Source organism: Sebastes umbrosus, chromosome 11 (assembly GCF_015220745.1).
Source record: "Sebastes umbrosus isolate fSebUmb1 chromosome 11, fSebUmb1.pri, whole genome shotgun sequence".
In the NCBI taxonomy this organism is placed as follows: domain Eukaryota; kingdom Metazoa; phylum Chordata; class Actinopteri; order Perciformes; family Sebastidae; genus Sebastes; species Sebastes umbrosus.
Genome location: NC_051279.1, coordinates 19927424 through 19939720, shown reverse-complemented (window position 1 = coordinate 19939720; position 12297 = coordinate 19927424). Strand labels below are relative to the sequence as shown.

At 39.9% G+C, this 12297-nt stretch overlaps 2 protein-coding genes across 2 annotated transcripts in view; one reads left to right on the top strand and one right to left on the bottom strand.

Moving 5' to 3' along the window:
- The window catches only part of kcnn4 (potassium intermediate/small conductance calcium-activated channel, subfamily N, member 4), a 28667-nt gene extending 22344 nt beyond the window's left edge, over positions 1 to 6323 (top strand). Inside the window, exons 6-9 of the mRNA XM_037785780.1 lie at positions 784 to 905; positions 4126 to 4195; positions 4960 to 5126; positions 5247 to 6323. Of these exons, the coding sequence (XP_037641708.1) occupies positions 784 to 905; positions 4126 to 4195; positions 4960 to 5126; positions 5247 to 5250 (363 nt within the window). The 3' untranslated portion in view covers positions 5251 to 6323. The remainder of the gene's footprint in view (positions 1 to 783; positions 906 to 4125; positions 4196 to 4959; positions 5127 to 5246) is intronic.
- Positions 5950 to 11526, bottom strand: si:dkey-79d12.4 (zinc finger protein 836). The gene is made up of 2 exons (XM_037785768.1): positions 11274 to 11526; positions 5950 to 8810 (listed from the first exon to the last, which is right to left on the bottom strand). Exon 2 carries the CDS (start codon positions 8776 to 8778, stop codon positions 6805 to 6807), a length of 1974 nt encoding a protein of 657 aa, XP_037641696.1. The 5' UTR covers positions 8779 to 8810; positions 11274 to 11526; the 3' UTR covers positions 5950 to 6804.
- Positions 11527 to 12297: the final 771 nt, after the last annotated feature.

Below are 12297 nucleotides of genomic sequence, written 5' to 3'. Positions count from 1 at the left end.
GATGAAATATGAAAGCAGAAAAGTGTCTTAGGACTATACATAAATGTGTAATGATTGATAGAGTTCCTTGAATCTTTGTGTGCAGTGCTGCAGCCTGCACACCAAACTGTAAACAGTGTATGACTGCAAGTGGTGCACTGCTTTGGAGGATACAACCATTTCCTCTCTCCCGGTGGCTGCATCCTGTCACTCGGTGCATCTTTATGCTTTGCTTGTAGTTGCTCTGGTCTGCGTGTGTGTGTGTGTTTGTGCGCCTGAGTGCATCCTTCTGAGCAGTCCAAATTTACACTGATGGGAACAAGGGAAGACATCTGGATGCAGAAATTGACAGCCTCTATTAATAACCCTCACAACAAGGCCCATAGTGACATCATCACGGGGCACTTACAGTGATTTGTGCAGGAAGAGAAACAGACATGAATAGAATCAAAGAGAAAGGTGCCGAAAGGTGATCCCCATGGCCTGTTCAGATTCTTGTATACTGTATGAGCATCTTTGTGAAGATGTTCATAGTTCTAGTTTAATCTGAAATCAGCATCATATAGAGCAAAATAGTTCAACAGGAAAAACTACCTGGCTTTAATCAGCTGCCTTGGATGACTCATATTTTACTTCCTGCGCTAAAATGATTGATATGAGCCAGGTTCTGTCTAAGAAACACGATAAGCGTTGTTTGTCTTTATCAGTCAAGTTTGCATTTACTTTATCTTATCACCGCATTCGTGCTCCTGCAACCACCACGGTTTGATCGGTCAATTTTGACGTTTCTATCTCTTTCACCAGATCCGCCACGCTGCTGCTAATGTGCTGAGAGAATGCTGGCTCCTGCACCACGCAAACATGACAAAGGGCAACCGCGGTGAGCACCGGAGACACCAGAGATGTCTTCTGGAAGCCATCAGAGTGTGAGTTACTGTATGGCAAAATGATAGCTTCAGGCAGGATGTCTGGGTGTGTCTGTGCGAGGGATGTACGTGGGTGTTGGGCTGTGTGCCTTACACATGTATTTTATGGGTCATTAGCTTAGTGACAACATGCGCAACCACAGAGTCATAGTTTAATGACTAATTCAGATTACTAATTAGATTTGTTGGCCTCTTTTATGTGGGTAGGACATGTGTGAACAAGGGTCCAGCCTTTTATTACACAGGTTTCAAGACAAAGCTCTTAGACAGGGCGGCAAATAACTAATTAAATGACCTCGTTTCATTTTTTACTATTTACAGTATAATGTGCAGGGTCTGAAATTAGCACCCGCCACCCGCCAAATGCGGGTCAATTGTTGACAGTGGTGGGTAAAATCGTCAGGCCATCCGCCACTTTGACAGACAGGGAAAACGCTAGTGATGGGAATAGAGAATCAGCTCCCCTTTAGAACAGGTTCCTAGTTCCTAGTCCCGATTTCTTAGCCTTCCATGCCTCCGTGTTTATCGATTCCTCTTTTTCCCTGATAATGCGACACTGTGAATAACAAATCTGTGTTGAAATCAACAGGAGGAGAGTTAGTAATGTTAACTGTTAGTAGTCGGTGGGCAGCACAGTCCTGTTTGGCTAAATAACGAGGCTACTAACGTTAACGGAGGGGCCATTGCCATTATATTATGGTGCGTTCAAGCTCTGCTCAGTAAAACTGATCATTGGGCAAAGGTCAATTCTAACATTATCATGATGTGTTCAGATATAATCTTGTAAAATTTTATTTTTGGCAAGCGACTTGAATAAATCCAGTTGTCTGAATGAGATGTTTTCACAGCAATATAAAATACATATTAGAGAGGGAGTTATGACCTGTGTGACTTCCTAACACTAACTCTAAGCAGCTTCTAATACTTAATTAAAACTACTAATGCCAAGATTTTTTTTTATCAAAGCAAATATTTAAATTATCATTTGAAAAGTGTGATTTTATGCTATTAACCAATAGACGACAATATCAAAGTACAGTACCCTCCCTTCCCCGAAGAATAAGGCTCTCCCAGAAGCTACGATGTAATTCGTACACTGGATTTTACCATGCATATCTTCTTTTTTAATGTAAAATATATTTAACATTGAATGACGTCAGATCTAAAATGTTATTCCTTGATTTAGCGCATAGATTTCAAAAGTGGCAGATACAATTTCTGAGTGGCAGACTGACAAAAATACTGCCACAGTGGCAGGAAACGAAAAAAGTGCATTTCAGACCCTGATAATGTAATACAGCTTTTTGTGCATCTTCTTCCGAGACACAGCAAGAAAAAAGAACACAGGAACTATTAAAAATGAGGAACCATTTTCTTTTTGCACATATTTTTCCATTTGAGTTGTTTGTTTTTGTTATTATATTGAAGAACAAGTGGGTTGCACAAGACAGGAAGTCCAGAAGTGTGATTGTGTGCTTCATTATCCTGACAACAGGATTATGCGTGTGAGTATGTGTGTGTGTGTGTGTGTGTTAGCCTGGGTGGAGGGGTTGTACTTCCTGCTTTACGCCGGGCAGAGCCACTATAAATAAATACACTGTGGAAAGTACTAGTGTGAGGCACCTCCATGCTTTGGGATGAAGGACATCATACCGCAATGACACTGCTAATTTTTACCTCTAATGTCTTCAGAGACTGGCTGCTTAATTGCAACATTGCTTTCCATATTTCCGTTTTTGGTGGTTTCATCCAACCCAGATACGCCAGATGCTAAATTTAGCCCTTTTCCACCTTTATATGTCAAAAACCTCCTAGCATTGTTTTATAGCCATTTAACAAACACAGCATGACTCCTGCATGTTGAGTAATGGAATACTCAGTTGTCAGCATATTCCTCCACTGTATTGTGCCAGGAGGACTATTGTCCAAAAATAGGACGCTCCATGCTCCATTGATGTGCACCTCATTGGAGCATTTAAACCCTGAATTCTACAAACAGTGATATCAAATTGGCTTCTTTTTTTTTTTTTAAACAAATAAATGCTCTTGCACTAGAACATTACATTAATTTGATCTGTTTCCCTTTTTCTGTGTCTCAGTGTAACATTGATTTGATTATTATTGTGTCATGCATAAATAATATGCCCAGCCCGAACAGGCTTACAAGACACCATTATTTAGAAAATAAAGAAAAGACAAAAGGCAGAAACCAGAGTAGCAATATAAATGACAAATTATACTAAACAAATAAATCAACCTGAGATTTTTTTCCAAGCGCGTGAAACAAAAGTAGCCAACTTATAAGCATTAAAATGAAATAGCCGTTCCATTTTGTCATCCTCCGAGCACCAAAACATTTCTGGATTTTGAACACATTTCATTTCAAATAGAAGTTCGTAACTCATCATAGTGCAGACAATACAAAAGAAAATGTGATTCATTTTCAACTTCTACTAACGCGCATACTTTGCACAACCTGTTGTCCTCCTGGATGTTTTTAAATCTACCGACTTCCAAGGACCAGAAGAAGGATTCCTGTTCTTAACTGTGCAACTAAAGACCTTTGATTCCTTGATAAGTTTGCTATAACATAAGATTCAGTGCCATAATTGTGCTTGATTTGAATATATGTTCGTAATTTTGGTTTTAAAAATATATCTTTCAACCATTTTTCTTCAAATCTAGCAATTAACTTTCTTCTAATTGTGTTCATGCTGCATGATACATCATTACTATACATATATTGCAATTCAGCTTCCTCAAAAATAGCATGACGTTCTGTAGCCCATTATGTGATTTACTCCAAAGAAAAACCTTCTTATTGATCCTGTATTCGGACATATTAAGCAAACGATTCCACAGTCTTATCATTTCATATTTCCGCATTATTGAACCAGGAATCTTACCCATATCACCCTGAACAGTCAAAGTAGGCGCAAACTTGCAACACCTAAAAAACAGCGTGCAGCTCTGATCTGTATAGTCTGCTATTTTACAATCCTTGAATCCCCGTATCCCTGAAACATAATTTAATACGGGGGAGACAAATGCATCATAAAGTTGTGAATAAGTAAAGTACCCAAGATCTTTACATATTTTTAACTTGTTGACAACAGACCCTAATGATGTAACATTTGGAATAACATAATTAAAATGCAATTATGTTTGAAATACATGAATGAAATCAGTCAAACCTTTTTTTTTCTTTCTGTTTTTGCAGATTTCGGCATTTACGCCTCAAAAAAAAAAAGCTGAGAGATTACGTCAGTGAGATGGTGGACCTCCCTAAGGTAAACGACAGCTGTCACTGGAATGTTTCATTGGTAGGGCTATAATGTCAGATAAGTTGACAAAGATTCCCCTATAACGCTCACTACTCACGCAGTATTTTACAGTGTGCTGTTTATTGCTAGGGGTTTCAGACACCTTAAATGCTTGTTAAAAAAATCTCCATAAAATGTCTCGGGAGTCATTTGTGTCAGGAATTCACAGGCCCAGAAAAGTTTTCCATGAGGAATAAACCCCGAGATATAAAGACGTTACCCAGTGAGAGGCTCTAATGTGTAATTTGTGCACTTTAAAATGCATTCTCCTGATTGATTTATGTGTAAAAACAAACCTAGTTTTTTCCAGACTGCAAGTGTAGCCCCTTGGTAAGATGTCAACAGTAAACCATGCCACTTTGCAATCAGTTAGTTGCAGTCTGACTGCCGTGCAGTAAACCAAACATGCTGCTCTCTCTTACGGAGCAACAGCCACAGGGAGCGTAGAGGACTAAAAAAGTAACCAGATTTGTTGCTGTTGGCTTCTTTTTTGAAACCAAGTTGCTAAAAGCGGCTGCCAAATGTAGTGACACAGTTTCTAAGTTGGCAACACTGGGATGGTTTCGAGTCTGTCCAAGTGAGTCAGTCAGAGACTCTCCAAAGCTTCACTATGCAACATACATTTTCAATGTGTCTGCAGAGAATTTAGTAATATCAGATTTATGGCTGTAGTTTGACCTGTGTTTTCCTCTTGTTGACACAAAAAACATTTGTGTGTCTGGTTTCAACAGATGCAGATGATCATGTCCGACCTCAGTGCCAATTGGAACAACTCCTATCGGGAGCTGGAGCAGCGTATCCTATCCATGGAGCAGAAGCTGGACAAGCTGAGTCGCTGCTTCCAACAGACGTCTGAGCTGCTGTCTCAGGTCCTGCGTAACCGTAACCCAGAGATCAGGTAAACAACACTCAACAGATGCTGGCGACAATGCACAGATCTGCTGCAATCAACACAACGCAGGATGTGGTATCTACGCTGAATCGTGAATAACAAGTTACATTTTTTGTTTTTTTGCAGGTGACATGGCTTCAATACACTTATGGAGACAGATAATTGTCTTCGGTTTTTCTACAGTATCCATGAAAGTGAGACGGTAAATCCTCTCCACCCGGAGCTGCTCCAGACTCTTAACATGCTGAACCACTTGGAGGACTGGCATACCTACTAAAGATCTCATCTTCTGGCCGTGCGCTGAGTGCACCGCACAATGACTCATGGCTGTAAAATTATACAGATAAAATAAGACTCACTGTGGGAGAATCGCACAGCACATTTTGAGAAATCTGTCGTTTTTAGCAGTTATATTTGTGACGGTGCAAAAAGAACTGGATTGATCTCGAACAAGGACTGTGGAGAGCCTTGTAATCCACACTGTCAAAGACTCCAGAGCATAGACTGGACCCGGAGCTTGCTCTAACTGCTATTTGTAAAGTTTCATTGATGGACTCCCATCACTGCCTTACTCCTGTGGAATAAGACACATATTTTTACGTTAATTTTATTTGAATTTTCTTGCAATATTTTACAGTGTTAGCCTAATCAGTTTTATAAAAAAAAAACTCTCGCGAATCCTCTTTTTCATTAGTAGACAGTTTAATGGTTACTAAGTTGATTATTGTTGGCAAACGGGCTTATTGAATATAATACAGTCTCTAACAATTCCTCATTGTTCTGCTAACCCCTGAAGTGAATTGTGAATGAAATGTTTTTTGATGCTCAAACAAGAGAAGAAACTAAACTTCAATTCAAGTATTGTGGGGAGGAAAACTTTATTTCAAACTGTAAATTCAGGGGGCTTTTAAGAGATGTCAACTGAAACTCATAGATTAATGTGTAAGGTTGTAATCATCTGATGCAGGAAAAGCATCTCACAGTTTACACCTGCTCTGAGAACAATAAAACGTGAGCGGGAGTTTTCTTTTAGCGACCCAACAGCTCCACCTAGTGAACATGAATTAAATAGACTACATAATATTGAGGATTATTGACATTAAAATCATGAACAAATATATAACTATAAAAAAAAAAAAGTCATGTGCTATTTCCAACCTGAATGCTAAGACCTCTACAATGTCTGACAGGAGCATAACATTTGAATCAGCTGGAGTGAAAACAAATATGCAAAACATGAGGACTCCCTATACAAACCTCACTGTTAAGAATGCACTTTGTGAGAAAAATGAGTAAAACTGGATTAACTCTCTCTCTGGAGGATAAACTGGAGTTTTAATATGTTTTAATTTAATCCAATACTGAAAAAAAGTTCCTGGTGGGTTAATTTGTATTCTGGTGTTTTGTCGAAACAATTTATGTGGAACTTGTTGTAACATTGTTTATCATTTGCACATGACTAAAACACGTTAACAACCAGCCAGGACATGCTTGTAATTAAAAGCCATTAAGAATGAATGTGGATGTGATTTTGCTTCGATTTTTTTCTGACAAAAAAAACCAACCCAAAATGAAACAGTGACAATTGTGATGTGAAAGATTGCGTTGAACATTTGGGGTTTAAAGTGTGGTGCACAAAGCTGGAGAAAAAAAGTCCCTATATGCCATGGAGAAACCAGAGATGTCATTCAAGATGCTGCTTCAATCGTTTAGTTTTTGTCCTGTTTTTAAGTAGGTGCCATATGTAAGCCGAAGGCCTAAAAAAAAGTTGTCCGCAGTCGCATGTTAAGGACATTCTGCACTTTCTCTTAACTTTCCATGTACGTCCAGAACGCGATTTCTTCCGTGACTTGCCCTTCATGTGCTCAGTTAAGAGTTTTGCTCCGGTGAAAGACTCCCCGCAGCTGACACAGATGTAGCTTACGGTCTCCGCGTGCTGAACGCAATGTCGCAACAGGTGCAGCTGGTGCTTAAAAGCTCGGCCGCACTGGCACTGGTATGGGCGGTGGCCTCGGTGGAGGTAGCGGTGGCTGATGACGTGGGAGGGCTGCCGCGAGATGGCACCACACTGCCTGCAGGGGTAAGGGGTCTTGGCGCGCCAGCCTCTGTTCTTACCTTTCGTCAAAGCCACGTCATGGCGGTCGTTCTCAAACAGGGCCATAATAGTGAGCATCGGCGGGGTGACGGGGTCAGGGGCCGCAGTGGCTGGAGTTGTGTCAGTGGCAACAGGAGGGACAAATAAAGGTGCAGACAGACGCCTTAAAGGCTGGTTGGTTGGACCTAGGGCACCATTTCTCCCCGATCTAAAAGGAGCAGCAGAGGATGCCATGCGTATAGAGGCAGGTCCGCCTGCATGGGAGTAGGAGGTCTCCCGGGAGGAAGGGCTGGATTTCACAAAAGTGGACAGAGACCCTGCATAGGTCTGGCCAACACGGAGATTTCCATTCATGACGCGGTTGACCACATTTGGATTACGGATGGCTGAATGGGCTGCTGTGCCATGGAAACCTGGTGGATTGGTAATAATGCACACCTTGGTGCTGACCACTGACGTGTGAACTCTGGTGACATGGTTTAACAAAGTTTTCTCGGAGGTGAAAAAGGATTTGCATATTTTACACGCTTTCGGCATCGACTCGGAACAAAAGAGGACCAGAGGTGATTTGGTTCCCTTGGGACACTGGTGGCGAAGGTACGAGTCCTTTTGAGAGAAAACTTGGCCACAGATTTGACAGGAATACAAAGGCATGTAGTGTTCCTTAAGAGGCGTCTCAGTTAGAAAGATCATTTTGCACACTGAACACTGATATTTTACTCTTATACCACTACAGTGCCGCAAATGGAGCTTCATTGCCCGAAATGGCCCTCTACCACACGCATCACACATTATGCTAGTAACGATAGGAAGGGCTGCAGGAGGGGTTTTAGGAAGGGCTGCAGGAGGGGTTTTAGTGTGCGGAGTATGAGAAGAGTCACTGGAAGAATCGGATGAACTTGAGCCACCGTCCGATTCTGGATCATCCGGACACGAGTTTGCCGGTTTAGAGCGCCGCGTCTTATCTTCGCCATCAGATTCGGTGCTTGTTGAATCATCTGCTTTCTCACGATCACTTTCCATGTCAACATCGTCATCATCTTCAATCACTATATACTCTATACTGTTGTCAGATGTTCCAGCTCTCTCAGGCTTCCTCTCAATTCTTTGTTGAGGCCTCACCTCTGACACGGAGTCACGGAGCACTGACTTTGTGCTTTGCTGTGCAGTCACGTCATTATGAAAGTTGTCATTGTTCTGACTCCGACATATGGCCGCAGATATCAAAGAGGGAGCTTCTCGAAATGGCGTCGAGCCCACGCAATAGGTCTCTGCATGTTTATTCAACTCCCACGTGTTACTGAAATACTGATCGCACCTTTTGCAGAGGGGTGGCGAGTGCACATTGTCCAGGTGCATGAAGAGTGACGTCAGGCGTCGGAAAGTAACCCTGCAGATGTGGCAGGTGGCTTCGATGTCATGGCTTTTGTAGTGCGACATCAAGCATTTTATTTTGCTGAATTTTTTGCCACATTCCCAACATTGCGCCCCTGGGTGCGCATCATCCCCTTGCTTTTCTGTGGATAAGCACCATTCATCATCGCTGGACGAGTCTTCAGACATAAGGAGCTGGTCAAGGCAAACCTCTGGGTGGTCTGCAATTAAAAGTAGAATAGACAGAATCGCTTTAAAAATGTTTGGGAATGAATTCATATTACAGGTTTCATACAAGCATCACAGCACAAGCATCACAACAGACAGCTATTTTGCCATTATTATTATTATTATCATCATGGTTATTATTATTTATTTCTGGCATCCCTCCATTGGCTCCCTGTAAAACTCAGAATCAACTTTAAGATCTTGCTAATTACATTTAAGGCACTGCATGACCTCGCCCCCAGTTATATTTCTGATCTCTTAGTTCATTATTCGACCTGTCGAACACTTCGATCGTCTAATCTCAGCCTTTTATCCATCCCCCGCTCAAACTGCAAAACAAAAAGTGATCGGGCCTTTATTGTCTTAGCCCCAAATCTCTGGAATCACCTCCCCCAATCTATCAGAGTTGCTGAATCTCTGGACCTTTTTTAAGCAGCTTCTAAAAACTCATATCTAAAGGCAAGCCTTTCTATAGGCCTCATCCACATGTGTGTTTGTCTGTTTTTGTTTGATCTGTTTCTCATTGTTTCTGTGTGTCATATTGTAATTTTTCCTTGTTTTCATCATTGTTTGATGTTTCATTTGTGTGTGAAGCACTTTGTAACGGTGTGTTTTAAAAGGTGCTATATAAATAAGGCTTTACTTACTTACTATTAATGACTATGATAATTAATCATAATTAGTTATTTAGATAAGGATTTAGCCAAACTACAGTAATTATGTGTGGTTAAGAGATGAAACAATGATACTACAAAATAATTTGTTGACTGACAAAAAAAAAGAATCAGTTCTTCATATCATGTCATAATTGCTCAAAACCTGCAAAACTAATGGCATTCCCATCAAGCCTCAGCTTTACTTTGTGAATACAGCTAATGAGCACAAGTTAAGATAATAATGCATACAGTGCACTTTACACTAAGCTACTGGAGTTACCCTGCACTATACTCATTTTTAACAGTCTCTTCTGCACTTTTTTAATAGTCGTATATCACAGCTGTTACCCTGCACTATATTCAGTTTTAACAGTTTTCTTCATCTCCTTGTATTTTTATATCTGGTATATTTTTTTGTGCTTTGCACTACTAACTTTTTTACTCCCTTTTTACTAACATGTTTTGCACTATGGAACTGTGATGCTGGAAACTTGTCCATCTATCTATCCATCAATCCATCCATCCATCCATCCATCCATCCATCCATCCATCCATCTATCTATCTATCTATCTATCTATCTATCCATATATCCATCTTTCTATCTATCCATCTATCCATCTATCTATCTATCCATCTATCCATCCATCTATCTATCCATCTATCCATTCATCTATCCATATATCCATCCATCTATCTATCCATCTATCCATCCATCTATCCATCTATCTATCCATCTATCCATCTATCCATCTATCTATCCATCTATCCATCCATCCATCTATCCATCTATCCATATATCCATCCATCTATCTATCCATATATCCATCTATCTATCCATCTATCCATATATCCATCTATCTATCCATCTATCCATCTATCTATCCATCTATCTATCCATCTATCCATCCATCTATCCATGTATCCATCTATCTATCCATCTATCCATCTATCCATCTATCTATCCATCTATCCATCTATCCATCCATCTATCCATCTATCTATCCATCTATCCATCTATCCATCCATCTATCCATCCATCCATCCATCTATCCATCTATCTATCCATCTATCCATCCATCTATCCATCTATCCATCCATCTATCTATCCATCTATCCATCTATCCATCCATCTATCTATCCATCTATCCATCCATCTATCCATCCATCTATCCATCTATCTATCTATCCATCTATCCATCCATCTATCCATATATCCATCCATCTATCCATCCATCTATCCATCCATCTATCCATCTATCCATCTATCTATCCATCTATCCATCTATCCATCCATCTATCCATCCATCTATCCATCTATCCATCTATCTATCCATCTATCTATCCATCTATCCATCCATCTATCCATCTATCCATATATCTATCCATATATCCATCCATCCATCCATCTATCTATCCATCTATCCATCCATCTATCCATCCATCCATCCATCTATCTATCCATCTATCCATCCATCTATCTATCTATCCATCTATCCATCCATCTATCCATATATCTATCCATCTATCTATCTATCTATCTATCTATCTATCTAAGTTAGGATGCTGACACACTGAGATTCCTCACATCTATTAGCATGTTAGCATTTAGCTCAGAGCATGCAGCCTCGCAGAGATGCTCTGCTAGCATGTCCGTAGACTCTTTCTTGTTCTCTTATTGTCACTCTTTTGGTCTTATATTATCGCTATATCATTTCAAGTCAATGTCTTTAAGTTGTAAGCATGTAACGTGAAGATGAGAGACACTTGAACCTGCTCTGATAGACTGTAACGTTACTCACCTCTCGTCTACTAGTAGTTAGCTGCTGGACTACAAACAGCTTGGTCCAAGTCAGTTAGCTCACTGTTACTGCGAGTTACTTATAAAATACAACCCGCTGTATTAACGTCAACTTATATATGACGACTCACTTTATTACAAAAATAAAAAATCTCTTCAAATGTCACATTTGAAGCGTCACTACTGTCGATGGCGTCCAGCACTCACTGAACTCCTCCACATCCGGTTAACACCGGAAGAGGGACGCCTACATATCCCAGAATGCACTACAAGGTTTCACTCAACTTCCTGTAACTCTTCTTCTTGAGTTCTTAAGAAAGCGTTTTTGGTTTTGATCACAATAATTGCTTGTTCTGTGATGAACACATTGAAACTACAGAACATTTATTTTATGAATGTAATTTTTGCTAATGCTTTCTGGGATGATTTGCATTATTGGTTGTATCCACTAAATTTGTAAATTTTTCTAATCTAACAAAGGAAAATGTTACATTTTGTTACAATTGTGAAAGATGCCTTTACATGACCTGGTAATCAATTCCATAATCATTCTTGGAAAGTTTTTTATACATAAAAATAGATTCCTGAATTCAAGATCAAATTTCTATTTTTTTTCTTAAGGACCTGTCTTTACTTTTCATCTCTGAAACATATGAAGAAAAATAATGCTATGAAGCTTTCAATGTTAGTTGAGGACCTTAACCTTACAGAGAACCCCTAGCACTATTAGCACTATTCACACATTCCCTTACTTTTTTATTTTGTTGTTTTGTGGTTTTTGTTTTTTCTCTCTCTTCATCCACACTCTTAAGCACTGTACGCCAATTTCCAGGCTTGTCTGTTCCCTTGTAGTTTTGGACTGTTCTGTACGATGCCATATTGTAATGAACATTTCTCAATAAAAATAAATAAATAAATACGTTGCATTACCGCCACCATCTGGACCGGAGTGTGGAGCAGGAGATTGTGCAGAAACAAAATAAAAAAAATGAAAAATAAAAAAGAATAATAATAATGAGGAAAAC

What these genes read in the sequence shown, in the direction of transcription:
- si:dkey-79d12.4 (XM_037785768.1), bottom strand. Translation starts at nt 8,778, where the DNA reads ATGTCTGAAGACTCGTCCAGCGATGATGAATGGTGCTTATCCACAGAA.